This window comes from Staurois parvus, unplaced genomic scaffold (assembly GCF_062004578.1).
Source record: "Staurois parvus isolate SC_StPar_1 unplaced genomic scaffold, SC_StPar_1.0 ptg000719l, whole genome shotgun sequence".
Taxonomy (NCBI): domain Eukaryota; kingdom Metazoa; phylum Chordata; class Amphibia; order Anura; family Ranidae; genus Staurois; species Staurois parvus.
The window spans coordinates 86,617-112,987 of NW_028318515.1; the positions used below are offsets into that span (position 1 = coordinate 86,617).

The window sequence follows — 26,371 nt, forward strand, 5'->3', positions numbered from 1 at the left end:
CTCTGCTGCCGTCTTTACTTGCAGAAGGCTTATTTTATTTTTTTTTTTTTTCCAGCAGCCTTGAGTTAGTAGTGTTTGGAAGAGCACCCTGCACTGAGCAAATCCCCTTTATTAACAGTCTGAAATCTTCAGGGAGCAGAAATAGCCAGTTCCTGGTGTAAACGCTGCTCTCTCAAGTGGAAAATTGTTGTTTTAAAGCTTTTACCAGCTCCGTTTGACTTTGGAGAGCTACTTGTCCTTGACCTAGAAGAAATCATTTGACAAATTGTTCTTGTATAGTCCATTGTAATAAATGCTGTGCCATATACATGCTCAGTATATACAGTAGGAGATTTATGGTTTTATTCAGTAAGGCAGTGTGCGGCCAGTGACAGTGTGAAAAATACAGAGACTCATCAAATTTATTTTCTGTAGTCAGAGCAGCTAAATGGGATTGCTGAGAATTTTGTATTCTCAAACCAGTGTGGACAAAATTACAGAAATTGTATTGTGAAGGTCACAAAATGTTGGTTTGTTTTAATTATGAATGTGAAATTGGTCATTTTTATTTAAACTGAACAATTTATGGTAATGTATGAAAAACTATTGCTGTGCATTACAGCTGAACTAATCAGAACCCTGCCCCCTATACTCAATTTCTTCCTTTCATTAATGTGGTGGCTACATCCCTTTCTGTCCGCTGTTGTCTTCTCTCAAGTGCCAGTTTTCAGCCTCTTGTTTGGCCAGTGGCAGATGCACAGAACCGACGTGTGCCGGAAATGCACACGTGAGTTGCATCACATGCAACTCCATTTTTCATTCTGTAAACTGCGAGCGGGGAAGCAAGTTTGTATTAATGCAGAAGTGACACAGCATGTTATTTCTACAATAAAAAGTTGCCTGCTAGCAGTTTTACAAAGGTTTTTTATGTTTAGTTCCCCCTTTAGCCATCTGTATACATAGCTAAATCATAGCAGCCACTGACTGCTGGCAATTTCGGTACTGAACTCTGGCATTTTAAAACCACGCTGAATGGGCTGAAAATTGCACTGCAGGAGAATGCATAGGGAACTTGCACTGTGTTCCTGTGCGATTCTGGTGCGAACCAGCCCTTTAAACCTTTACAGTATACAACAAAATTGGCCAAAACTATTATTGTTAAGGCTTACAGTTCGTATGTTTTAGTTATTTTTTGCAGCTCACCTTCCTTTTTTTTTTTGCTTTTAGAAAAGTATACTGTAAAGCAGACCATACACATACAAACCTGGGGTTAGATTTATTTTATTCTCAAAATTGTTTATTTCTGAAAAAAGTAAATGGAAAATGATTTACTTTCTAATCTGTATGTTGTAGCGTGACGATCTTGCAGAGCCCATTGCTAATATCACACTTACTTGTCAGCACTCTTGAAATGGATTGGTGAAGACTGTATTACAGATGTCCTGTATAGATCAGTGTGTTTTTTGTTTGATAGCTCAGTCTGCTTTTTCTGGCTGGTAAATGCACTAAAATAATAGAGAATAATCAAAACTAGAAGAATTGAGGACTAGATGTTTGACCTCTATGCGGACTGCATTCATTTTTTATTTTTTTCCATTCAGGTCCAACTCATCCAGGGGCAACACCCTTTGGACCTTCCCCACATCATAGCGGTTTCCTGCCGACAAGCCATTTGGCTGGTAAGTGTAAGTAAATTCCATTCCTCATTTTCACATCTTAATATGCAATTATTTTTATGGCATAGTAAATGGAAGGGAAATGGGGAAGTGCCTAAGCTAGTTTTATTACTGCACTGTGTAGTGGCATAACTGATATGCCATGCTATACATTTTCAGTCTCTAGCTGATATTACTCATTTTAAACTAACCATTTATTTGACTTTTATCATTTCAGTTTTCTGTCTATGTGACTTGACAGTATTGGACCAGGTTACAGATACAGTCAAACTATATTTTTATTTTAAGTTTTAGAATTTGTCATAAATTTACAGTTTAGTATTAACAATCATTTGTTTACTTTTAACCAATCCATATATAGGTCCAAGCTAGAAAGGGCTACACAACCTAATTTTGCAATACATGTGTTTAATCCTTGGTCTGTCTTTCACTTCCACATACTGTACTAGGATAACCTTTGTGGCTGCCATAGGCAGACTGAGACCATTCTCCCCTTACACATAGTGAAAAATTAATGGCCATTGACGTTAGAATTGAAAAGCTTGACTTTTCAACATTTAGTCTTTTAGCACCCTAATTAATATATTCTGACTTTAGGACTCTGCAGCTGAAGCTGCCACATAGCTGAATTCTCATTTTTTGCCCTTACTAACAGAAGAGAGTGGGACTGTTCATGCCAGATACTACAGTAGTAAGGTTTAGGGTCAGGAGTGCGTTTCATTCTCCAGTGCTCTTGGAATAAACGCCTCTTCAATACCTGTTTGCCTTTCCAGATCCATTTAGCAGGTCAAGCAGCTTCAGCGGCCTGGGGAACTTAGGCAGCAATGCCTTTGGAGGATTAGCCAGTCATGCTCTAAGTAAGTACTGGCTGAGGGGTTTGCAGTCAATTACTAGGCTGATGACAAAAGTAGAAATCCTTGCTTTTTGATTGGTTAGTTGGTACCCCAGGGGAGATTATTAGTAATTGTTTCTGGGTCATTTGGGACTTTTTATTTGCATATCCGCTGAAGTGCTGCAAGGCAATTCTAAATGTGCTTTGGTGGCTGTGGTGCTGTGCTTGTGATTTTTCCATAGTAGTGCAGCCAGGGAGATGCTGATCCTGATCTTATATTAATTTCAGGATACAGGAATAGACATATATCTAGATCTGTGATTATCATCTGAGCAGTTCAGGGAGTAGATGGTGTGTGTTTGAAAGCAGCAGTGCCTCTTACTGTCATTCTGATACATGGAAAGTTCACTAATAGGTATGCACATTGAAATGACTCCTACAGAGATTAACCGAACATTCTCTTTTTTTTTTATCTCTGCATGAAGGCAATACCTACCAGAAATCTCATAAAGCAGAGAAAATGCATACATACTCTTCTAATGCACATGCAATGTTAGAAGCTTTACACTTACCATGGCAATTAAGGTTACATAGTTGAGTACTTTTTATGTGCTTTCCAGCAGAGAAAACTTAGTGGCACTGCTGTTTTTAGGCCACACTTTATTAGATTTTTTTTTTTTTTCCCAAATCAATCCTAACTGTCGGTTTCCGAACCTCTACAGCACACAACAGCTTGTTCGCTCACAAAGAGAGCCCGACTCTTCAGACCTTTAGCAGCCCCCATGAGCCCTGGAACCGGCTCCATCGGACTCCACCATCTTTCCCAACTCCTCCTCAGTGGTCCAAAGTAGGAGATTCCGAAAGAAGTTCCTCTGTGACGAACCATGACAGAGACAAGGAAGACAAGAGGGAGTTGTCTCTGACAAAAGATGATAGAGACAAAGAGAGGTAAGCTAACTCTTGCTGTATTTGAAGTACACGTCAGAAGACAGTAGAATTTATATAAGCGTTTTCTATTTGGCTGTATTTTTGTGTACAAACTGTATTGCCTTTGAAAGTTACAGAACCGCAGAGAACTTCATTTTGTGAATTACAGCTCTGAAACTTACTGTATCTAAACAGTAGTTTTGTTTTTTCGTTTTCTATCGTTTATTTGCCCTTGGTGGTATTGCCTGTAACACTCTTTTACAGTGACAATCCTCACTCAATGATCTATATCTATGAAGAGCAGCATAGTTACCCTACAACTTGACTACAGAGCACCTTCTCTCTCCTCCCCTCTCCTCCCCTCTCCTCCCCTCTATAGAATCGGGGGAGGTGTTTTGTAGGTGGCATGGGCAGGTCTCCATAAGACTTCTTGAGCTTGCAGTGCAGCAGGGGCACTGTGCTGGGAGTTAGAAACTCGCTGAAATTCATAGGATCAACACGTATTGTTTTTGCACCTGTGGAACAGATAAAGCCGAATGTTTTCAGTGGTATATTTACAAACCATAAGGGACCAAATAAGAAAAGTTAATTGTTAGGATTTACATACTGTAATCTTTTACAGATTTATTTACAATTTGAGCTTGCCTTTTGCAACTTAGAAAATTAGGCTGACATATTTCATTTACACTGTGTGCTTATTTTTCAACATCTTTACGAACTTAAAAACAAAAAAACACAACAAAAACAGCAGTACCTAGGCACATGGTGGTTTCATTTTGTTTTTTTGGGCAGCTTCCTTGGCTGAAAAGGATAGGAGGGGTTAGTTGCCCTTTTTAATGTATGTAATAATAAAAAAAAAACTTGCATTGCTTCTCTCCCAAGGTCTCTGTGACCTGCTTTGTAGTAGGCTATGAATGGCACGCAGTCACAGAATGGGTTGATTCCAGGAGCAATCTCTCAGACATTCAAGCCTAACTCCCTTTTTTTAAAAAATTTGTTTGGGCCAAGCAAACTGTTTATTGCAATAACAGGTGTGCTTGCTGAGTGCACTGTATTAACTGTATGTAGCCTCAGCTACATACAGTATACAGTGCTGTGTTTCAACAGTGGGACAACTTCCCATCCCACCCCCGGAATATAATAGTTGGGCTGAGTGCTGCTCAGCCATACACAGGAAGCTTTGTATGCTATTAATACAAAGCCTCCTGTGATCGGCTGAGGCAGGTAGGTGAGTGTACTCAGCCTGACTCTGTTTTGTGCCAGAACACTGCACAATGTACTGTATCCAGCTGAGCCTTCTTTTGACTATTGGTAGAGAATTAACTTACACTTTTAACATGGCTCAGAGCTACCAAAGCTTACAAGTACAGAAAGTAGGTGTCATTAAGTAATACTTTCTTTCCTTCATTCTGTACTTGCCTTGCATAACACAGAGACTTGTCTTTGCAATAGAGACCCTTTATTTAAAGAGCGACTTTCTTGACTTTTTACAACAATAAATATTTCATCAAAGTTACATGATACAAGTAATTGTTGGGAGATCAGACCTGCATTGTCTTTTTTTTCTTTTCACTCAATCGCTGCATTAAAATATGCAAAAGTAAGCTCCCAAAAATAGTAGAATTACTTTGGCAAGAACTAATGAGCATGCATAAAAGTTTGATTATGAACCATGTATTTGATAGCTTATCATAATACTACACAGCATCTACATACATAATACTGTTTCACAAAGTTTGTAACAAGCTTCATTTCATGTCTCTTTCTAGGGACCTATTAGATAAGAGCCGACATCATTCTAACAGATCCTCTCCAGCATCAGCTCCTGTCAGCCACCAAATAAGCAACCTCATCCGCAGCAACAGCCAGACCCCTAGCGATTCTCTGAGGCAAGGAAGCCTAGGGGACAGGTCCAAAGATATTGAACGGGAAAGCGCTGATCGCTTGCGTGAAGTTCCATCCACAGAGCACAAGATCAAGGAAAGCCGTTCCCCAGTAAAAGAACCCCCAGTTCATGATAAGAGGACGATAGAGGATGGCGGTAAGCCAGTCATCCAGTCTGTATCACCGTATGGTAAACCAGTTCTAAGTGAAAGTTTAAAATTAAGCAACTTGGTAGGCAAAGACAGTGAAAGGAAGCCCGAATTACCAACAGACCTCCAGAAGATCAAGAGTGATGTAAAAGTTAAGGAGGAACGCAAAGAGGATTCAGATGTGTTAGTAGTAGGTTCAGAGCCTCCTCATCCGGTCCGGACAGTGGAACATCAGCCACTTCCACCCCCAGCTTCCTTGCATGGATTATCCTTTCACAACACAATGGCAACCTCCATGCAACTCCCAATGGGTAGTGTCCACCAAATGAACAACTTGAATATGCTGGACCGCAGTAGAGTAATGACCCCGCTTATGGGAATGAGCCCTCTTACAGGCAGAGAGAGGCTTCCACATGCGGGTTTTGCATGGGACCCAGTGAGAGACCCCTTGCGTGATGCTTACCGCACACTGGACTTGCAGAGACGGATGGATTTTCACTTGCGTGCTGATGGTATGCACAGGTACCCAGCGACAGCTGCTGCAAGCTTCTATGACCATGAACGATCTTACCGTGATCGCGAGCCACATGATTACAGCCATGAACAGCTCTTGGAGGCACGAAGGGAACAGGAACGATTGAGACATGCAGATGAGCGTGAGAGAGAACGATTACATTTAAGGGAAGAGATAGAAAGGGCACGAATGCACCATCTTCACGCCTCCCCATTAGAGAGCCATTTGGCGCACATGCCCTCCTTCATGCCACACTTGAGTAGTGTGCCCTATCCTAGACTCAGCCCTTCAGGCGCCATGCACAATGGAATCCTAAACCGGACCCCACCCACAGCTGCACTAAGTGCCCCCCCTCCTTTAGTGCCAGCCAGCAACACAAGGCCCGCCTCTCCCCGCAGGACTAATCCCCTCACAAGTTCAGAAGCACGGGACTTTTCACCTTCCAGAAATCCTAAAGAAGTTGAGGCTCGATAGTCTCCTTCTAAAACATAAATATCCACAGGAATCAAACACCATGAATTTTAAACTTGTACATAAAATATTTTACAAAAGTGCACTGCTCAAAACCTTCTCTTTTCTCCTCCTGTTTTTGTAAATGTACATTTGTAGGCTAAGCACACTTCTTTCCTTTAGCCAGGGAGGACAGTTCAGGGGTGATAAATGTTCCATCCTGGAAACCAAGGGTTCCGCTCTTAAGGTCTCTGGTCATGTAACTATTTTTTGATCTGGGAGGCTCCTTAGCCAGTGGGACGGGTTTAGTGAGGGGAGGGACTTTTTAAATGGATTTTTGTAGTTTTTACAGTATTTTGTTTTTCGCTACGGTGTTCTTAGTCTCTTCCAGAAAAAAAGTACCTTTTTTCTTTAATTTTATATTAGTTGCATTTTGCCTCTGGTGAGGGTAAAACAAGTAAACCTGTTCTTTCCATAAAATGACAGAGTTTCATCCCCTTCATTACAGGAGGTATCAGAGAAACATAGCAATGCATATTTATACTTCAGTCTGTTCAAGACACCTCCGGCACTGAAGGGCCGTATCTATATTCTATGGATTGTTTTCTTTATTCTGCATCTAACAGATCAACATTCTTGCTATCATTTTGAACAGAAATCACAGATCTATTATTAAAATAATAAGATTAATGTACAAAACAATTGCTTTTTGCCTTATTTTATCATAAAATGGTTTTTAATGTTCTATTCTTCAGTTTTTGTTCTGGATAAAATTTTCTGGCAGGATTGTATATATTTCATTGAATAGTTTGCTACACCTCATATGAAACGGATCCACCACAGACTTTGTGATACCCACACACAAACAGAAAACACGGATTTCAAGGATCACACTCGCAGTTTAACACATCATCATCTTACTATGCAATTGGTGTGTGAGGCGGGTCCTGGAAGAGGGAATTCTACTATCTTCCCAAATTCTGCCCTGCTAACCCTGTTCCCTTGCCATCAAACTCCCACCACCACCTTCCAAGAATATGAAGGGCACATATTGACACGTGGAACACTGGAAGAGCCAAAACTCATCAAGCAGAGTTGGTGTTTCAGGCGTAGTGGACCATCAAAAAGACTTGCAGGAACACGTTCCCTGGTGATCATTATTGGAATGGTGGCAGGTAGCTTCCACCTCCTAAATGCCACCTCAACCGGGCCAACTTATGGACCTATTTATTTTCCCTGTGAACCCTTTGTGCTTTGAACCTGTGCAGTGTTTTAATTGAAATCTGTATACAAGAGCGGTAGAATCTTAGAAGTGCGCAAAAGCAAATATATATAAATATATCTATAATATCTATATATATATATATAAAAAATGGTGGAAAGAAAAAGTGTCTAAACATGAGCAACAATCTTTTGGTCCTTTTTTGTTTTTTAATTTTATTTTCTACAAACATGATCCTTCAGTTCTGATACCTTGTCTCTCGTTTTTCTCTGTTTAAACTGTTGTAATTTAGCTGTTGTTTACATGATGTATACATACTATTTTGATTTATTTTCCACAGCAGACCAAATGTGTCTTAGAGAAAGAGAAAACAAGAATAGTGTTCCAAAAGCCAGGCTTTTAATTGAACAAAAATACCCATTAGATTCAGCATTCGCTGGAAATGTTAGACCCACATTTATGAAGCCTCCTGATCATCCATTCTCTAGGTGAATGGTCTCCAAACTGCAGCCCTGGGGCCGAATGTGGCCCTTTGTGTGCATTTATCTGGCCCTTAAGGCAATATTCCTCCAACTGCCTCAAAATATTGGGCACTATGTCTCCCACTGACACCGTCCACGGGGGCACTATGTCTTCCACTAAATCCAATAAAAGGACATTTTCAATTCCTGCTGGCCACAATCCTGCCACTGGCCAATCCTCAAGGACAGTAAACTGGCCCTCTGTTTAGGAAGTTTGGAGATCTCTGCTCTAGGTAATCATGTATAGCAATAGAATTTGCCTGTCCTATTATTCCTCCTCTTGGCTATTTGGTCACCCCCAAGCGCCACAGCTGCAAAACTAAACAGGATTACAGCTTCAAATCACCTGAGACTTTCCACTTTCTTCCAGTATATCGGGTAGAAACTTGATACACTGACACGGAGTTTAAAAGAAAGAATAAAACCTGCCTAGTGTAACGCTGACCAAAATATTTGTGACTGTACTAGAATTAGAAAATAACTGAATTCATAAATGATACAAACAAATACTCAACATGCAATTTTATAAATAACTAAAAAATTAAATAAAATAAATGAAAGGTGACCTCTATCACCCACTTCATATAGTGCAATAAAATTAATCCGTCAGTGTTCAAATCTCATAATTCAAATTCACAAAATGTCCTCTGCAAGAATTGTGCAATATATTATGTTACACACGTGCTATGGTGCATCCAAAATAGTGTCCACGAATATCCTCCTTGTGGCTATCCTCCGCACATCCGGTGTCCTTCACCCTTCACTCTAACCACTCGCCAGGTTTATAATGCTTCAGGCTTTTCTCTTTATTAAAATATCGTGTCGTGGACCCTGTGGGAGAGGATCTGGTTGGTTTAATAAAGAGTAAAGCCTGATGGATTATAAATCTGGTGAGTGGTTAGTGAAAGGTGGAGGACATCGGATGTGGTGAAACAGTTGAAAGGAGGATATTTTGTGGACACTATTTTGGATGCCACATTGTACTTTATGTATTTAACAGAATATATTGCACAATTTCTACACTGGATATTTTATTATACAGGATTTATATAGCACCAACAGTTTGGTCAGTGTTTTACAATATAAAGGGAGACAATATAGCAACAACAGACAGTTCAGTACATAAGGGTTAGGAGGGCCCTGGCGCTTACATTTTATGCATTTAAATTATGAGATTTGGACACTGATGGATGAAATGTATGGCACCATATGAATGTGAATGACCAAGGACACTTGTTAAGTAGTTTTACATTATTTTTAGGCATTTATAACATTGCATATTGAGTATAATTTATGAATTCAAGTGGTTATTTTTAGCACAGTAACAAATATTATGGGTTACATTTGAAAAACTTGTTTTTGAGTGACTGCAGATAAGTAACAGTGGATTATACTTTAAAAAAAAAAAGTGGCACAGATTTTACTCTGTAAGACATTGATAGTGTATCTGATTTATTTTAAACAAAGTAACAACATTAACAAATGCCAGCTCGAGCATTCCTGACATGGTTCATCCATTGACTTCATCAGACACATCTAATATAGTATTTTTGTGTAATTGAAAATGCAGCAGTTGGGCAGTTGGGGTACTGTTATTGCCTGGTAACCCAGGAGTGGGTGGATGAGCTGTGGCTGGATGTCCGCATATACAAGTGTGTCGTTGAGATGGATGGAGATATATGCAAAAGCTGTTTTAGGGAGATGTGAAGAAATGCTGTAAAGTAAGAATGCGTGTGTATATATATATATATATATATATATATATATATACAGTTGCAAGAAAAAGTATGTGAACCCCTTGGGATTACGTGGAGTTTTGCATGAATTGGGCATAAAATGTGCTCTGAACGTCATCTAAGTCACAACAATAGAAGAACACAGTCTGCTGAACATAATACTACACAAACATTAGATGTTGCCATGGTTTAATTGCACATAACATGTACACATTCACAGTGCAGGGAGGAAAAAGTATGTGAGGCCCTAGCTGAATGACTTCTCCCAGAGCTAATTGGAACCAGGAGTGAGCCAACCTTGACTCCAATCAGTGTGATGATATTGGAAGTGTTTCTGACAGCTGTCCTGCCCTTAAAAAACACACACCTGTTTTGGGTTTACTGGTTTCAAGAAGCACTGTGTGATGTGAACCATGCCTTGCAGAAAAGAGCTCTCAGAAGACCTACGATCCAGAATTGTTGACTTGCATGAAGCTGGAAAGGGTTACAAAAGTATCTCCAAAAGCCTTGATGTTCATGTGTCCACGGTAAAACAGACTGTCTACAAATGGAGAAAGTTTAGCACTGTTGCTACTCTCCCTAGGCGCGGTCGTCCTTTAAAAATGACTGCAAGAGCACAGCGCAGAATGCTGCATGAGGTAAAGAAGAACTCCAGAGTGTCAGCTAAAGACCTACAGAAATCTCTGGCACATGCTAACATTTTTGTTGACACATCTACAATAAGGAAAACATTAAACAAGAATGGAGTACATGGGAGGACACCACGGAGGAAGCCATTGCTGTCCAAAAAGAATATTGCAGTACGTTTGAAGTTTGCAAAAGAGCACCTGGATGTTCCACAGCACTACTGGCAAAATATACTGTGGACAGATGAAACCAAGATTGAGTTGTTTGGGAAGAACACACAACACTATGTGTGGAGAAAAAAAGGCACAGCACACCAACATCAAAACCTCATCCCCACTGTAAAACATGGCGAAGGGAGCATCATGGTTTTTGGCTGCTTTGCTGCCTCAGGGCCTGGACGGATTGTTGTCATTGATGGGAAAATGAATTCCAGAGTTTATCAAGACATTTTGCAGGAAAACAGACGACCATCTGTCCGCCAACTGAAGCTCCGCAGAGGATGGGTGATGCAACAGGACAATGACCCAAAGCATACAAGTAATTCAACAAAACAATGGCTGCAAAAGCACAGAATACGCCTTCTGGAGTGGCCCAGTCAGAGTCCTGACCTCAACCCGATTGAAATGCTGTGGCATGACCTTAAGAGAGCGATTCACACCAGACATCCCAAGAATATTGCTACACTGAAACAGTTTTGTGAAGAGGAGTGGTCCAAAATGACTCCAGATCATTGTGCAGGTCTGATCTGCAACTACAGGAAACGTTTGGTTGAGGTTGTTGCTGCCAAAGGAGGGTCAACCAGTTATTAAGTCCATAGGTTCACATACTTTTTCCTCCCTGTACTGTGAATGTTTACATGTTATGTGCAATTAAACCATGGCAACATCTAATGTTTGTGTAGTATTATGTTCAGCAGACTGTGTTCTTCTATTGTTGTGACTTAGATGACGTTCAGAGCACATTTTATGCCCAATTCATGTAAAACTCCACGTAATCCCAAGGGGTTCACATACTTTTTCTTGCAACTGTATATATATATGTGTATATATATATATATATATATATATATATATATATATATATATATATATGTGTGTGTATATATATATATATATATATATATATATGTATATATATATAATATGCCAATAATATAATAATGCAATATTATAATGCAGAAAATGTAATGCAAGGACTACTTTAGAAGAAATCACCCTGCAGCAAATCGCACATGTTGAGACACTGACATTCATTAGGTGTGATTTCAATTAGCAAATCATACCTCAAATGGCACTGGTATGATCTTGCACTTAAGCAGCAACTATTTTTTTTTCTTTTTGGGATGAAGATTTTACATAACAGCTGATTATTGTAAGCACCCCTGTCAGTGGTTAATGATTTGTCTCACCCTTCTAACTGCTACATCTGCAGGACAACTTGTTCTGTAAAAAAAACCAAAATGAAACTATCACATCTAAGAATTGATAGGTTGCAGCATACAGTGCATCCAGAAAGTATTCACAGCACTTAACTTTTGCCACATTTTGTTATGTTACAGCCTTATTCCTAAATGGATTAAATTCATTTTTTTCCTCAACATTCTACAAACAATACACCATAATGACAGAGTGAAAGAAGTTCCTTTTGAAACCTTTGCATTTTATTAAAAATAGAAAAACAAAAATAACCACATGTACATAAATATTCACAGCCTTTGCTCAATACTTTGTTGAAGCACCTTTAGCACCAATTACAGCATTCAGTCGTTTTGTTGGAGTATGATGCTACAAGCCTGGTACACCTATTTTTGGGCAATTTCTCCCAGTCTTCTTTGCAATACCTCTCCAGTAAGCTCCATCGGGTTGGATGGGGAGCTTCGGTGCACAACCATTTTCAGATCTCTCCAGAGATGTTCAAGTCTTGGCTCTGGCTGGGCCACTCCAGGACATTCACAGAGTTGGCCCATAGCCACTCCTTTGTTGGGCTGCGTGCTTAGGGTCTCTGTACTTTGCTGCATTCATCTTTCCTTCAATCCTGGCTAGTCTCCCAGTTCCTGCTGCTGAAAAGCATCCCCACAGCATGATGCTGCCACCGCCATGCTTCACTGTAGGGATGGTATTGGCCAGGTGGTGAGTGTTGCCTGGTTTCCTCCGGACATGATGCTTGGCATTCAGGCCAAAGAGTTCAGTCTTTGTTTCATCAGACCAGAGTTTTGTTTCTCATGGACTGAGAGTTCCTCAGGTGCCTTTTGGCAAACTCCAGGCAGGCTGCATTTGCCTTTTACTGAGGAGTGGTTTCTGTCTGGCCACTCTACCATACAGGCCTGATTGGTGGAGTGCTGTAGAGATGGTTCTTCTGGAAGGTTCTCCTCTCTCCACAAAAATGCTGGAGCTCTTTAGAGTGACTATCGGGTTGCTTGGTTACCTCCCTGGTCTATGGACAATTCCTTGGACTTCATAGCTTGGTTTGTGCTCTGACATGCACTGTTATCTGTGGGACCTTATATAGACAGGTTTTTGCCTTTCCTAATCATGTCCAATCAACGGAATTTCCCAAAGGTGGACTCCAATCAAGTTGTGGAAACATCTCAAGGATGATCAGTGGGAACAGGATGCACCAGAGCTCAATTTTGAGTGTCATGGCAAAGGCTGTGAATACTTGTGTACATGTGGGTTTTTTTTTATTTTTAATAAATTGCAAATATTTCAAAACAAACTTCTTTCACGCTGTCAGTATGGGGTATTGTTTGTAGAATGTTGAGGAAAAAAATGAATGTAATCCATTTTGGAATAAGGCAGTAACATAAAATGTGGCAAAAGTTAAGTGCTGTGAATGCTTTCTGGATGTACTGTAATACGTTTTGTTTTAGTTTTTGGGTTTAATACAGCTTTAACCACTTCAACTCTGGAGGGTTTTACCCCTTTCATGACCAGGGCATTTTTTGCTCTTCGACATAGCGCTACTTTAACTGCCAAATGCACGGTCATACAACACTATGCCCAAAATTAATTTATATAATTATTTTCGCACAGCTTCTTTTGGTGGTATTTGATCATCACTGTGTGAAAAAAAAGTGTATATTGATTATTTTTTTTGTGAAAGTTTTAAAGCGTCTACAAAAGATGGTATGTATACACTGGCTATATATATATATATATATATATATATATATATATATATATATAATGGTGGAAATCCGTACAGGCACTCATTTCTAATGTTTTACATAGCTATACCTGCAAAAGGGGTCAGCGTGAAATGATTTAACAGTATTAAAGTTCCACTTTAACCACTTGCACTCCTGAGGATTTACCCCCCTTCTTGACCAGGCTATTTTTTGTGTTACGGCGCTGCGTTATTTTAACTGACAATTGCGCGGTCATGCAATTCTGCACCCAAATTAAATTTACGTCCTTTTTTTCCCACAAATTGAGCTTTCTTTTGGTGGTATTTGATCGCCTGTACGTTTTTTATTTTTGACGCTATAAAAAAAAAAAGCCCAACAATTTTGAGAAAAAAACAATATTTTTACTTTTTGCTATTAAACATATCCAGTAAAAAATTTTGTCATAAATTTAGGCCAATATGTATTCTGCTACATGTCTTTGCTAAAAAAAAAATCCCAATATGTGTAAATTATTTGGTTTACATGAACGTTTATAGCGTTTACAAATGGCGGTATATATACTTGAATTTTTTTTTTTTTTAAACTTGCGATCAACATGGCGGCGATCAACAACTTATAATGAACTGCGGTACTGTGGCGGGCATTCTGACACTGATGGGACCTGACTTGGTGTCATTGACATCCCCAGTGACACCAATACAGTGATCAGTGCTAAAAAAAAAACCTGACACTGTACTAATGACACTGGGCAGGAAGGGGTTAACATGAGGGTTGATCAAAGGGTTAACTGTGCTGGGTGTGTTCTACTATGGGGCCGTGTGTTTGTGCTTCACTGTAAGCACACTGCTTTGTATGGCTGTGCTGTGCACAGCCATGCAGAGCAGTGTGTACGAGCTGACCGTTTTTCTGACAAAACAGTTCTCCTCCCCTTCGGAGATCCTCGGCAATCACTGGGTGCCAGCAAGTAATCATCGGCTGGGACCCGGGGATTGACAGCCACAGCTGTGAATGGTGGTGTAGGTAGGGCTCGCACGAGCGCCCCCCACCCAGACATGCAAAATCATGTATATATACGTGATTTTGCTCACCTGTGCTGCCCTGTAGCAGTATTTCGTGGGTGCTTACCTCAGCGCATGGAATGCATGTAGTTAGCCGCAAGTTGCTATACAGGTCTAGGGCTGTTCTCCATCAATATGGAACACAAATGCTGAAGACCCTTGTATGCCAACCACAAGTCAAAAGCTTGGACCCTATATAGGGATCAGGGACAGGTAAAACAGGGTCACCCTGTTTATTGAATGGTTACTACAGCCCCAAAATCCTGAATAGTATGTTTTCATAGGTTAAAACTATCACAAAACTGGGACTGATTCAAATTTATTACCTTCAAAAAGTAAACTTTATAAACTTGGCGCTAAAATTTAAGCCCTTAGAGCTTAGTCTCAGGTGGATGACCAGATGTTCAGTCACACACTTTACTGCCACTTCTGCTTAGAGCTACTCAGCTGCTTCCTCCATCCTTTTTGCCTTGGGGACTTCATTCACGGACACTCACAATGAGGGTTTCTGCCTTTTCCTTCTAGAGAAATGCTTTTGCCATTTTTGCACCCTTCTCTGTGAGTACCCCACAGACGACTACCCTCACCCACAGCAATGATGGAAACCGTGCAAAAGGAAACAGTCAAGAGTGCAGGCAAGCATTTGCACTACCGAAGGCCAGCGCATAACTGTCTCATAGTGACAATTTTTCCCTTGCCTTGGAGCAGAACGCAATCTTAATACTGGTTTCTGCATCTGATTCTAGCTCTAGCCACAATTGTCTGTAACAGTTTATTAGATAACGAACGTTTTTAATGCTGCCATCGCTGTCCAATGCTCAAAAACGCCAAGCGCCTTCTCTAGCTCCAGCATCTCTAGCTGAGTCGGAATTCAATATGCCTGTCCTAGAAGAGGTAGACCTAGAATTGAATGAAGAGGACCCAAAGGCAGTGTTGAAGGAAGCCATGGACAATACCTTGTCCCTCCCCCCAGGCTCCTATTCACCTGATGTTTTTAGCTTCACGCAATATGCTTGCCAATGTTGGAATGCTACTTATGCACAAAAGCCTGACACACTTTAATCTTTCCATCTTGTCCTGCTCCTTTAGGGACAAAGAGAATGGCTAAATCTAAACAGATGTTTCCTGTTATTAAGCAAATAAATTGGGCAACTTGCCAAGATTGGGTCAATTCAGAAAAGATTTTTACCCTTTCAAAAATCATTGCCGAGCTCTATCCAGTGAAAAGGGAGTTCACAAAAAAGTGGTCCTTTCTGGTAATAGATCCTGCCATTCCAGTCTTCCAGAATTATTCTGATTACTGTTCACAAGACCATTAGCAAGAATCTTTGGGGCCAAGAATGGTCTTCTTTAGCTGCCTGTAAAAACTTGCATATATGGCCTTTAAAGGAGACTTGTCTCTTTGGTGAAGTACTTGACAAATTCATAAAAGATGTCACAGAAGAGAAGTTTCTTCTTCCACAGCAGAAAGTTCCAAAACCACTCTCCTCAGAAGCTTTTACCACCTAACAACACATAGAACCTCAACATCCTACTCATACTTCAGCTTCTAAGCCCAAGTTCAGCCCTTCCTTTCAATGCAAGATCCACCAAGTCCTCCCCTAAGCTCCTAAGAGTGGTGGAACATCTGTTACTGTTTGCCTATCTCTGGGTTACAGACATTCCAGACTTGTGGGTTCAATCAGTACTTTCAAAGGCAGACAAAATAAAGTTCTAAACTCTAGCCCCCCACCACTTTCTTCTTTGAAACGAACCAGGGAGTAGTTGTCCCACTACCTCTAGAGCAGTGTTTCTCAACCTTTTTGCAGTCAAGGCACCCTTTAAAATTCTGCACAATCTCAAGGCACCCCATTCTAAAGTATAATAAAACTAAACAAATAGTTTTACATAACGTAGCAATATCCACACATGTAGGGCACCCAACATTACTTATTCTCCCAAAACAAATACACCTTTGCATACTGGAACGGACTAGTATTGCACTGTTTCTCTCCCTCACTTAGCTAATGTGACCCTGTGCTCATGGAGAAGGGTGGGGAAGGGACAAACAAAGATGCTGTGCAGGGGCCTGATGCCCTTCTTGTCAAGCAATGAAGTCCCTGGATATTAGTGCACAATGAAAACCTATGACTTTGTGTAACTAAAACACAGGCTTGATCCACCTGCAGGGTTTTGTACATTGTTTAGGTGATTTTTAGGCATTTTGCCAAGGCACCCCTGAAAAAATCTGGTGGATTTTCAACCCAGCCTTGGCAATAGGGAAGTTCTTTCTGCCATGACACTGGAAGGTCATAATGACAGATTCCTTTTGGGCTGGGGATAAGAATTCAAATCCCTCATAGTTCAAGGAACATGGTCACCAGAAGGTAGCTAAGCTTCCAATCAACATCTTGGAGCTCAAAGCAATATGGATGACTGTGCACCACTGGACCCCCCTTCTGCAAGAACACAAAATCACGGTGCAATCGACTGTGGCCTACATCAATCAACAAAGGGGGAACCAGGAGTCCTGCAGCCTTGAAGGAAGCAATCCAGGTCATCTCATGGAGGAACACTGACCAGCAATCTCTGCTTTCCTAAACCCAGGAGTGGAAAATTAGAAGGCGGATTATCTCAGCCATTAACGCCTGTAGGTGAATGGGCCCTTCACCCAGACATCTTAAACCTAAAATGTCAAATGGAGGACGCCGAACATGAATATACTGGTCTCCAGTTTCAACAAGTTATCTCTACGCTTTTCCTCCAGTGTGAATTCTACCTCCATCTGCTTCACAAAATAGAGCAAGAGAAGAAACTGTTTATCCCCATTGCACCAAATTGACCCAGAAAAACCTTGTAGGATATGACCCCTGGCCTTTTCCCAAAAGGCAAGACTTTCTGTCTTAGGCCCAATTTTCCTGTTCTAAAAAAAAAAACAAAGGACACAGCGCCTCTAAGTGTAAACTGTAACAAATGTATTATGAAGCCAAGCTTAACAATTCACATCTTGAACAGCAAAAACAGGGATGTAGGTAGTATGTCTGTCGCCAGATGTAAAAGGCTGTTCCGGAGAGGAGTGAATCCTGATCAGTCAGCAGGAGGCACTGTACCAAGTAAGGCATGGATGATGACACATAGCTGCATCTCTAATGTGTCCGGAGCTAGTAGAGTTGGGTGTCTGACATCATCAGGATGCAACACGTTTCTGAGCATGAGCGGGACCAATTTTCCATTCTACCTCGCAGTTACTGGCTTTAAGAACATGGCTGTTGAAACCCAGGTTTTTTGAGACAGAAGTGTTTCTGTGTCTGTCTTTCCTATTTTGCTAAAAGCAAGAAAAGCCACTTTCAGGAAGACATGTTATCTTACCTGGAAATCTTTGCCTTTGTGAACAGAGACACTTCAGTGCAAGAGATTACTCTGCGTCACATTTCTTCCTGCAGTCGGGACTTGACCAGAACTTAGCCTGAAGCACTTTAACAGGACATATTTTGACCTTGTCCATTCTTTTCCAAAAACCTTTGGACTTGCTGTCTTTTGTCAAAACCTTTATTCATGGTATATCTCACATGAGGCCCCCTTCACAGCACCCTGTGCTTCCTTGAAACCTTAAACTGGCTATTTATGCTCTGCAGAAACCACCCTTTGAACCCATTGGGGAAATCCTTTTAGATGGTATCTCCTGAGAAGTAAGCTTAGTTGCTGCCATGTCTGTAAGATGTGTTCCTGGGCTGGTGGACCTCTCTTGTAAGGAGCCATCCTTTCTTCCAAATGTGGTATCAATCTTCTACCTTTATAAAGCCATAGTTCTGCCCTCTTTGTGCCCTACTCCAAAGCACACAAAGGAAATTGCTCTTCACTGACTGGACATAGTAAGAGCCATGAGAGTCTACCTCAAAGACACAGCCTCTTATCAGGAAGATGGACTCCCTGTTTGCCATCAGGACCTCACAAAGGACATCCTGCTTCAAATTCTACCATTGCTAGGTGGATAAGACAAATTTCCTTCTGCACTATTACGTGCTTACACCACCAGATCAGCTGAAGTTTCCTGAGCATTTTGACATCAAGCCTCTGTTGCTCAGCTTTGTAAGACCACCACCTGGTCTTCTGTTCATACCTTATCAAAGTTCTTCCAGGTAGACATCCAATCTTCTGTAGATGCAGCTTTTGGCCACAAGGTTCTTGCAGCAGCACTCTAAAACTGTCCCTTCCTGTTGGGCCTGTTGGCACAGTTCTGTTTGCTTAGCTGTTGTCCACCCTTCAGTGCTTAGGGCCATCCCAGGGTCTATGAATATCTAGTCTTTATTCTGTACTGTACGATTAAGATATGAGGTTTTTTATTTACCTGTAAATTTTATATCTTTGTGTATAGTACACCCTCCCTATATTCCTGTGTTACTCTGCTTTGCTTGCTACAAAACAAAGGACTCATGGAGTGGGATAGGGTTAGAGGTAGACACGCAGGGGTGGTGTCTTAAAAGCTTTGGTAGTGTCCAATCACCTGAAAGTACCAGCCTATAACCCCAAGATCTATGAATAACCAATCTACACCAAGATATAGTATTTACAGGTAAGTAGAAATTCCTTTATTTCACCCTTTCAAGAGTAGGTAAAGGTTAAAACTACTGTCAGTTTTACTTTTTTCATTTGTGTCTCTTTAGAGAGAGTTTCCTTCACTTTCTGTAATGTGGATTCAGTGGAAAGTCAGAGGTTATCTTTCCAGTGTGGAACATCCTCTCTGATCATTGTCACAGGTACAAGTGTGCCTGTTGAAAGATTTCCTCTCTATTTGTGTTCTGGGTGCAATTTTATTCCTAAGACATTGGTGATCAGGACAAATATAGTGACTCTCCCTAACGGGGACACATCAATGAATACCTGATACAGGCTCAACCCCTCATCACCCTATCCAAATCCAAAATGAAAAAATAAATTGTCTTTAGTAATACTTTAAGGGTTCCTTGTAGTAGACCTTTCTACGTACATTGGACTTGAAATTGTAGGTAAGCAGTAAGCTGGTAAAAAAAAAAAAAAAAAAAAACGTTGCATGTTTATCAATTTTTCTGATGACTGTGTTACCAAAGCTGACATTTGGGTAATTATTCATTCATATTGCCAGAATCCACAACTGTAGTTATAGATTCTAAAAATGTAAATTAAAAAGCAATATCAAGCAATAAGTGGAACCAATGAGCTGCTAAAATATCCAACTTTGCGTAAATCGAAAATAAACTCACCTTCCCTTAATGGTGCCAACCTCTTCACCCACCTTTTTTCCTAGATCAGCCAGGTCGAAATGACAAATCCAATGAATGTGCACGTGAGTTAATTTATTCCACCATTGACATGTACACTTTATAGTAGATTTTAAAAAGGCAGGGAAGATATTTGCGTTGTAGCTTTTTTTTTTTTTGTTTTTGCAGAAGAGATACAGCATGTCTCCTCTGCAATAAACAGCCTGATTACATTTTTTTTCAGTTCTATTTTACAGGCGAAGTCCATCTTTTCCACCATGTTACATATTACATACAGAATGTGGTGCAAATGACCCCCCACCCTGACAGCATATGGGGGTTCTTCATCCCCCGAGCTGCTGTCACTTTTTTGGCATGGCTACATTATTCATTCACAGAGATCTGCAAATGAATGAACTGCAAGTCCCATCTTCCACCACAGACATACTTCTCAATGGAACATGAGTGCGGTGATTACCACATTTGTAATCCATTGACACTTCCTCCTGCTCTCCAAATGAAAATCTATACCTTGATACAAACAGGGAGCTGGAGGAACAGTCTGCTGGAGCGTGGTATCCACTGTTTTGCATGCTCCTGTGAAAAAAACAAATAAATGCACATTTTCCTGCAAAAAATGTGTTCATTTGATTTTGATGGTGGAATTAAGCCTTTATGGTAGAAGTTTTGAGATCCTTTACATTTTCATCGGGAAGGCATTTCTAGAAGCATGAGTAACTGCCTCTTCTCTTTCTGATGCATCACCAGTCGCATTAAAGTTTCTGAGATTTAACATTTAAGAGTTTTTGTTCAGCTTGCATCTAAAGCTATATGTTTATCACCATCCTTAAATTACGCCAGGCTTTGTGTAAGGAGCCCACAGTGGGTATGTTTGGTGATACATTTTCTGCTGTACCGTTTTGTCACTAATAAGCAGTCCTTGAGCTCCACTCAAGTGACTTTGCCTACTAGAGATTTTCATCAGCCTGCTGTGTCAGGAGAAGCATTATCTAAGTCTCTATACAAAATGATCTGATTGCAACATTGTAGGTTTGCAGGACAACTAAAGTCTGTAAGGAACTGTCAGACATTTGTGGATACAGCCAAGAACTGCATCTCTGAGCCTGTATCCCAGTCCAATAAATATGCTAACCAGCCACTTTATTAGGTATACCTGTTCAATTGCTTGGTAACACAAACTGCTAATCAGCCAATCACATGGCAGTAAGTCAATGCATCTAGATGTGGTGAAGACAACTTGATGAAGTTTAAACCAAGTATCAGAATGGGGAAGAAAGGGGGTTTAAATTATTTTGAACGTGGCATGGTTGTTGGTGCCAGATGGGCTGGTGTGAGTATTTCAAAAACTGCTGATCTGGGATTTTCACGCACAACTAAATCTAGGGTTTACAGAGAATGGTCCAAAAAAGAGAAACTATCCAGTGAGCAGCAGTTGTGTGGATGCAAAATGCCTTGTTGATGTCAGAGGAGAATGTGCAGGCTGGTTTCTGCGACATTCAGATGGTAGGGTCAGAATTTGGCATAAACAACATGAAAGCATGGATCCATCCTGCCTTGTATCAGTGGCTCAGGCTGGAGGTGGTGTAATGGTGTGGGGGATATTTTCTTGACACTAGCAGGGTGTACCTAATAAAGTGGTCAGTGAGTGTAGATGCTGGCCCAAGATAGTGCCTGTACAAAAATGACAATTGTCTGTTGAGAAAAACATATAAAGGTAATGCCTGGAGATTCATTTTGATCTCTGTGAGAGGTAATACTTGTAAGTGCTACATTAAAATTATTTAGCATACAGACACCTAATGTGCAAAAATATATCTAATCTTTAATCTGTTTTAACCACCTCCCGTCTGGCCGTTGTATATAAACGGCCGGATGGTGGCAGTGCAGGGACGGGTGGCCGTTTTTAAATGGCCTCCCCAGCCCCCGGGAGCGCGCAGCACCGCGGTCCGGTGCCCGCTGTGTCCTGAAGGACTGAAGGACCCTCTGCACACTGGTATATACCCTTTCAAGCAAACTATGCAACAAATAGGGATATTTGGTTCACACATATTGCAATACATGCTTAAGCTGGCCAACTGCGTCAAAGTAATCCCTCTATGGCCAGTCCTACTCTGCCCTGCCTACGCAAGTGCTACTGTGGACACAATGCTAGCATAGGGGAAAAGACACAATGGGGAGAGCTACAAGGTTCAGGTCTGGCTACTGACCCTACAATACAACAAACAAGAGATCCCTGTGCTCAAATCCATACAGCTAGTGCATGCATTTATCCATCAGGTGCTAAAGGGGTGTAACCACATTAACTCTAGAAATAGACCTGAACCTTGTAGCTCTCCCCATTGTGTCTTTTCCCCTATGCTAGCATTGTGTCCACAGTAGCACTTGCGTAGGCAGGGCAGAGTAGGACTGGCCATAGAGGGATTACTTTGACGCAGTTGGCCAGCTTAAGCATGTATTGCAATATGTGTGAACCAAATATCCCTATTTATTGCATAGTTTGCTTGAAAGGGTATATACCAGTGTGCAGAGGGTCCTTCAGTATTTCTAGAGTTAATGTGGTTACACCCCTTTAGCACCTGATGGATAAATGCATGCACTAGCTGTATGGATTTGAGCACAGGGATCTCTTGTTCGCTGTGTCCTCCGGACACAGTGGAACACCGATTGTCGGACGAGACCTCTGTGCAAGGTCCCGATCATGTGATCACTGATTGGCCAATCAGTGATCACATGCAGAGTAGTAAGCAAGAAGTCATTTCTGACATCATTGCTTACTACTTGTCAAATCTGTGAATGATCACATGGTACAAGGCTACATGGTTCACACCAGCCTTGTACCATGTGACAAGCTGTGACCAATCACAGCTCACACAGTATTTCTCAATGGCTGCAAGAATGCAGCCATAGAGGAGGAGAAATTATTGCTTTTATAGCCTTTATGGGTGTAAAAGCAATCAGTGTAAAAAAAAAAAAAAAAAAAATCTTCATCACCCCTCACAAGTAGTACAGTGGTACCATGGTGACACTGTACTGCTACGGTGACCGTATGTAAACAAAAAAAAAAAACAAAACATAAATAAGAATATAAAAATGTAAAAAACATTTTTGAAAAATTATACATTTTGGTTATAAACTAATTTGGGTTATTTTTTTTTTACTAAAAAGATAACTGAATAAATTTTGGCCAAGATTTATGATGACATTATTATTATTTATTTGCAAAATTTTATAAGAAAAACACTTTTTTCAATATTTTTGGACTTTTTCATTTATATAGCAAAAAAAATAAAAATCCCAGCGGTGAATAAATACCACCAAAAAAAAGCTTTATCTGTCTCAAAAAAATGCTAAAAAATTCATAAAAAGTCATTCAAAGTGTGATAGCGCTGAAAGCTGAAAATTGGCCTGGACAGGAAGGAGGTAAAAGTGTCTGAACTTGAAGTGGTTAAAGCAGCTCTGTCACTTTGTCCATTCAAGGCAGCCCAGCCCTAACCAGTTTGTACTCACTTCTTCAGCATTTCCCACCACTGCAAAATACCCAGGAGTATTTTGCAGTGGTGGAGGGGGTGATCTCACTGCTCTTCTGATATCAGACACCCATATACAGTGCTCAGCATAAATGAGTACATCCCTTTTGAAAAGCAAGATTCTATCCACTTGGCCCTCCAGAGGATTTACCCCCCCCCCCCTTCTTCCTGACCATGCCATTCTTTGCAATACGGCACTGCGTTTATGTAACTAAAATACAGTTAACCCTTTGATTGCCCCAGATGTTAACCCCTTCCTGCCCTGTGTCATTAGTACAGTGTCAGTGCTTTTTATTGGCACTGAACACCGTATTAGTGTCAGTGACAGTTCCCCCCGTGTCAGAATGCCCGCCTCAGTCCTGCTATAAGTCGCTGATCGCTGCCATTACTAGTATAAAAAATTTTTTGGTTAAATTCCAGTAATATACCACCATTTCTATAACTTTCATGTAAACCAATTAATTTACACGTATTGGGATTTTTTTTTTTTAGCAATGACGTAGCAGAATACATTTTGGCCTAAATTTATGCCGAAACTTTTTAACTGGATATGTTTTATAGCAAAAAGTCAAAAATATTGTTTTTTTTTTATCAAAATTGTCAGTCTTTTTTTGTTTATAGTGCAAAAAATAAAAATGCACAGGTGATCAAATACTGCAGAAAGAAAGCTCAATTTGTTGGAAAAAAGGACATAAATTTCATTTATGTACAACGTTGCTTGACTGTGCAATTGTCAGTTAAGTAACGCAGCGCTGTATCTCAAAAAATGGCCTGGTCAGGAAGGGGGACATATCGTCGGGAGGGCAAGTGGTTCATTTAAAAATTTTATAACAGAAATAAAGAAAAAGGTTTGTTTGTTTTCAAAATTTTCAGTCATTTGTTTAGCAAAAAATAAAAACCCCAGTGGTGAGTAAATACCATCAAAAGAAAGCTCTATCTGTCTCAAAATGTTTTTAAAACATTTCATTTGGCTACAGTGTCGCATGACTGTGCAATTGTCATTCAAAGTGCAACATTGCTAAACGCTGGAAATTGGCCTGGGCAGAAAGGGGGTGAAAGTGTCCAGTATTGAAGTGATTAAACTAATTTCCTGCTCAATCCCCATTCACACCTAGCTTAGTGGGAGTATATGTTTTTGACTTGTTTTCCTGTGACACGGCTAGGGCAGCAGGTTGATTTCAATGAGCTGCCTTACATGTGGCAAAGTATCTCATGGGACTTTTTGGCATGTTGTGGTTTGCACGTTTTACTGCATTTGTCACTTGTTTTTCAAACTGCAAAATGTGTGTTTGCTTATTCACAATTATTGGCACCGAGAGTGCAACTAGCTCATTTAAGGTGTATAAAGGTGGCCATACACTATACCATCTGATAGTACGATCTTCTTTAGATTTACCGAAAATATATAATAGGGGGACACATCATTTATCCAGGCACTCTGTATCCAATCAGGCAGGCCCTTTCACTACATAGTTAATGGTAGATCAGCTCTGAGCCACAAAGGCTGTTATCTGATTGCTCAGGTCCTGCACACTTTGTCAAATGAACAATCTGTGCAAGATAAAGGAACAAAAAAAAAAATCGATCACTGGCTGTGTATTTAGTGAGAACAGTGATTGCTGTTTGCATTGGAAATGCATGCACCTGCTGAGGTGGGTGGGAACAATTTCCTGCAAGGGCAGGGTAGGTGAAGGGTGTGTGTAATGAAGTCAACTGGTGAACGCCTTCCTGTGTCTTAACAGTGTACACATCCTAAGGGCCATCCAAGAAGTAATGGAGAAGTTTTTTTTGTGCAACAATCTGGACACTGAGGTTAGAACTTGTGTAGGATAAATAGAAAGCTTTATCTTTTCTGCAAAATAAGTACAATAATGGTATATTGGTACATAGGAAAGCTGGAATTTAAAAAAAAAGTTGAACTTTAAGGGGTACGGAATATTCAGAGGCATATTGCTACTTTTAGGAGAATTGAACTCAAAAAGTGTCAGTCAAAATAACACACACTCACACTCAAACTCACACTCACACTCTTTCCTCAGTTTTGTGAGAAAGCAATAGAAGAGTGAATTATAATACAAGGGAGGGACCAAGAAAAGGATTTTACAGATAAGTCATAAATTCTATTTTTGTTAAGGGACACAGGACACTCTGAGACATCTGTGATGTTCAGAAACAGTCCAATTCAGGGGTGGGCAACACAGCAAAAACACACCAATAAGCCCACAGAAAACCAGTGAATACAGAACTAGACAACCTGCAGATCAAAGAGCTGCCTGAGGAACCTTCCATTCCATCTTGATGTCTGCAGAGGCCAGAAAGGCTCCCAGCTGGGAGGAGGCAATCACTGACCTAATGGATTCAATAAAAAATGGCTTTTCAAATTAAGACATTGAGTGCTTTGAGATCTGGAATGGGGCGTATGCAACCTTTTGCACTGAGAAAGGTAAGTTTGAGATAAAAACGTTGAAACCTTTTTCCACCCAACAGAGAGTGATAAGTCTATTGACAGGGAAGTTGTTAGGGCAGCCACCCAGTGTTGAGACAATGAAAGCAGATTGAATGGCTTGAAACAGAATGGGGTAAAGACTTAAATTCTAGCCTGCAGCTGCTGGACATCAGGTCCCTTACCAGAGCATCCAAGACATGTTGGGCCCATGCAGACAAAAAGACCAGCAGATGTTACTCTACTTGCAGAAGTTAGGGTGTCCCCTCATTATGAGGAATTAAAAGCCTTATGTACCAACAAGGCTTATGTTTGGGACTGGATTTCGGTTCTGGCCTTGGACACCTTGAGGGGGACTCTTCTTGTTGAACGTTTTTCTTTTTTCTGTTCTTCAATTGTACTTGTTTTTGTAGGAAGAGCATTTTTTTTTTTTTGAGCAGAAAAGTATTTTTCCCTCCAGTG

The 26,371-nt window shown here is 40.5% G+C and overlaps 1 protein-coding gene across 1 annotated transcript in view; it reads left to right on the forward strand.

The window, feature by feature from the left end:
• The window catches only part of LOC149445518 (autism susceptibility gene 2 protein homolog), a gene marked incomplete at its 5' end in the record, with an annotated part of 92,777 nt that extends 84,894 nt beyond the window's left edge, over positions 1 to 7,883 (forward strand). The window contains 4 exons of the mRNA XM_089653647.1: positions 1,581 to 1,658; positions 2,429 to 2,512; positions 3,210 to 3,435; positions 5,184 to 7,883. Of these exons, the coding sequence (XP_089509773.1) occupies positions 1,581 to 1,658; positions 2,429 to 2,512; positions 3,210 to 3,435; positions 5,184 to 6,435 (1,640 nt within the window). The remainder of the gene's footprint in view (positions 1 to 1,580; positions 1,659 to 2,428; positions 2,513 to 3,209; positions 3,436 to 5,183) is intronic.
• Positions 7,884 to 26,371: the final 18,488 nt, after the last annotated feature.